This window comes from Athene cunicularia (assembly GCF_003259725.1).
Source record: "Athene cunicularia isolate RWA chromosome 6 unlocalized genomic scaffold, athCun1 chr6_part1, whole genome shotgun sequence".
In the NCBI taxonomy this organism is placed as follows: domain Eukaryota; kingdom Metazoa; phylum Chordata; class Aves; order Strigiformes; family Strigidae; genus Athene; species Athene cunicularia.
Genome location: NW_020799105.1, coordinates 10,970,469 through 10,973,688, shown reverse-complemented (window position 1 = coordinate 10,973,688; position 3,220 = coordinate 10,970,469). Strand labels below are relative to the sequence as shown.

General features: G+C 61.4%; 1 protein-coding gene across 1 annotated transcript; it reads right to left on the bottom strand.

Moving 5' to 3' along the window:
• Positions 1–851: 851 nt before the first annotated feature.
• Positions 852–3,130, bottom strand: EXOSC1 (exosome component 1). The gene is made up of 8 exons (XM_026851498.1): positions 3,118–3,130; positions 2,858–3,015; positions 2,603–2,677; positions 1,892–1,980; positions 1,620–1,653; positions 1,445–1,495; positions 1,261–1,345; positions 852–1,126 (listed from the first exon to the last, which is right to left on the bottom strand). The coding sequence occupies exons 1-8, from the start codon at positions 3,128–3,130 to the stop codon at positions 1,020–1,022; spliced, it is 612 nt and encodes a 203-aa protein (XP_026707299.1). The 3' UTR covers positions 852–1,019.
• Positions 3,131–3,220: the final 90 nt, after the last annotated feature.

Sequence of the window (3,220 nt, the reverse complement as noted above, 5' to 3'; positions counted from 1 at the left end):
GGGGGGGGGGGGGGGGTACAGCACTCAAGGGTGAGGGAGGGAGTGGGTCACCTGGAGGTTCATGTCCTGTCTGCCACATACTTCCCCCAGCCAAAGCCCATCCTTGTTCTTTGGGTGCAGCGGGCACCATTGTGCTCTGTCCCATGTGTGTGTCTGTGGCCTCCCCCTCTGCTGGCGCCACGAGCCTGGGCTTGTGCCGGGTCAGTGTTAACTGTTCAACAATAGCAGCTGTCTTGTTCCAGTTCAATAAAGGAGTCGTGCGCAATAACAAGGTGTCCATGCTTTCTTGGGCCACGTGCTCCCAGCTGTGTGGGGCTCCCTCCCTCACCCAGCAACTCCCTTGGGCTCTGGTCACGCATGTGCAGGGCTGGGCAGGGATGTGGGGGTGCAGAAGGCACTCGGGGCTCAGGGGAGCAAAGCACAGCTCTGCAATCCCTGCCGGAGGGGTGACGCCCTGCTGCTCCGTGGTTTCAAGGCTCAGGGTGTGGCATGCCCCTGTCCCGAGGCGGGCGGGGCACGTGTGGCCGCAGGAGATGTGCCCCGGATTGGGGCACAGCTGCAGCCTGTAGCCGTTATCAGAAAAGCTCTGCTCCCTTAGAAAGCCAACCTGGTGAGCCGAACATCTGGAGCCAGTGCTGCCCGGCTGCACAGCGGGGCTCTGCCGTTCCGCACAGCTGCCTGGTTGTTCCCCTTTCCCCAGCAGCGGGCTGGGAACACATGCTGCTTCCGCCCTGCTGCAGTGCTGGGGTAACATCCCCATCCCCTCGACAGCTCTGCCATGGGAGCCAGAGCCACGCACTGCAGGCTGCCCTGGCCACCCCTCCAAGCCGTAACCGAGATGAGCACAGAGCTCTCCAAAAATATTTATTATCCAGAAATAGAAAATCCATCCTGCAACTGAGGGCCTGTCTGGCTGTTCCAGCTTCTTGCATGCATGGAGGAGGCTGCAGCTGCCCCAGGGCTGCTCTGGCCCCACAGGCCCCACCCCAGCAGGATTGTGGCAGCCCCCCGGGGGGCCACTAGGTCTGCAGGAACTGGGGCTGCACACGGGCCACCTTACGGAAGTCCTTGGTGTGCGTCCGTGGGCACTGCATCTCGCACCAGCTGATGGGCACCATCTGCACCCCTAAGGGACACCAGGCATCAGGGGTTCCCCTTCCTGAAATTGCGTCCCTCCACATGGGAGGTGAGGAGGCCGCAGCAGCTGCCTCTCAGGCGGGAATGAGGCAAAACTGTCTGAACTGGGGACACCATCCCTACCTGCTTCACTTCGTGCCACCACCACACCCAGCTCATTCTCCGCCGTGCTCAGCAGGTAGTTGGACTGTGCATCCCCCAGGGAGATCTGGTTAGACAGGGTTAAGGGAAATGCCTCCCCCAGGGGACTCGAGCAAACCTGCTGTCCCTGACAGGCCTTCCCTGTGGGCACGAGGGGAAAGGATACAACTTTGGCCAGGACTATATCACCAGGGCGGAAACTCTTGTACACTTCTACCTGCATGGAAGAGAGCAGGCAAAACCAGCATGTCGGGGTGCTCGTCAGAGGTGGGACAAGTGCCCCCCCCCCAGCAGAAAGCAGGGGTGGCTGCGGAGGCAGTCACTGGCAGCGCCTCACTGACCTTATCTTTCTCTGTGGCTCGAATATCTTCTCTCCTGAAAAAGGAGACGGAGGGATCTGAGTGCCAGCAAATGAAGGCAACTCTCCAGCCTGTGGCCGGAGCTGCCCCGGTCTCCCTGGGTGCTCGCCAGGACTTGCTGGACACCTGCCCGGTGCTTGGGGCAGAGCTCCTGCCAGGGCAGCCAGCTGTGCCGCCCAGAAAAGCTTTCCTCCCCCCTCGAGGATGGGGCTCTTGGGCAACCCATCTTGTGGGGAATGCAGCCCTCTCCCTACCGTATCGTCCCCCGGAAGGTGGATTTCAGTGGTGTGGAGCCGACGTACAGGATGTGCACCTTGGCAAAGCGAGAGTTAATGCTGCAAACCTGCCCGGAGAAAAAGGGGAATCAGTGCCAGCTGCCAGCGCAGGCCTGCTGTCACCTCAGTGCACCCTGCTCCAGACAGGGAAAGGGCAGGGTGCAGGCAGGACAGCAGGGGGCTTGTGTCTCACTCGGCCTCCTTCTTGTGACCAAAGTAGTGGTGGCAGAGGTGGGACACCCAGCAGTAAGCCAGGCGAGGAAGATGATACTTGTGCAACTCAAGACACACAAATAAGACTGAGACCTGCTGTGATCCCAGTCCCTCTCCCACTGTCAGGGTCTAAACTAATCCCCATGCTTTCTCCAAGCTGCCCCAGGCTCTGCTCTCCACACACCCTGCCCCAGCAAGAATTCTGAAAGGGAAAGCAGAGAAAAACCTCCCCTCAGCCCACCTCAGCATCGAGGCAGGCAAAGTCGAAAGGCAGGTGTCCCCTGTGCTGATATCTGTCTTCTTTGTGAGTGAGGGACCCAAGGGAGCTGCCTCTGCCTGGCTGGGAGTTGTACAGAGGGTACTAACAAGCCCAGGGGCTTCTCAACCAACCCCATGCATGTGCAGGAACAAACCTCAGCATGAGGCAGAGAGCAAAGTCCACGCTGTTTGTCATCTCAGTGCACTCCAGTGCCCTACCTTGCATGTCACCACGGCCCCCACATCGGGCAGGAGCTGGCTCTCGGCATCTCTCACCACTGATACAACAGGCAGCTGCAGGGCAGCAGATGCGAGGGTTAGTTTGGTACATGGCCAGTGCACAGGATCACACAGGACCAGGCTCGCAGGCACAGGCTGAACCCTGTCGGAGACCAATTCCCCAGTTGGGAAGGGTCTGCGCAGCCTTGGCACCTGGCTGTAGGGATGGGCAGCGCGTGCTGCAGCCATGCTCACCCCGTTGTCCTCGCTCCTCTTCTCCAGGCAGCCAGCCAGTGAGGAGAAGATGAAGCCGTGCCGGGTGTAGGTCCCGCCGCCAGCCGTGGCCTCGTCCACACTGCACAGCCGCTCGCCTACGAGGCGGTAGGTCAGCGGCTTACGCTGCCATGGTCCAGCTCACGGGGGTCCCAGGCTCCGCACCGCCTTGGCCTGCACCCCGGGCACAGTGCCCGCTCCTGGCCGACCCTGCGCGGCGGGGCAGCCCCCCCCAACCCCACTCGCCACCCCCATCCAGTCCTTTCCTGCACACACAGGAAAGGAAACCTGCCCCCCTCCACACAGCCCCCCTCCACACAGCCCCCCTCCACACAGCCCCCCTCC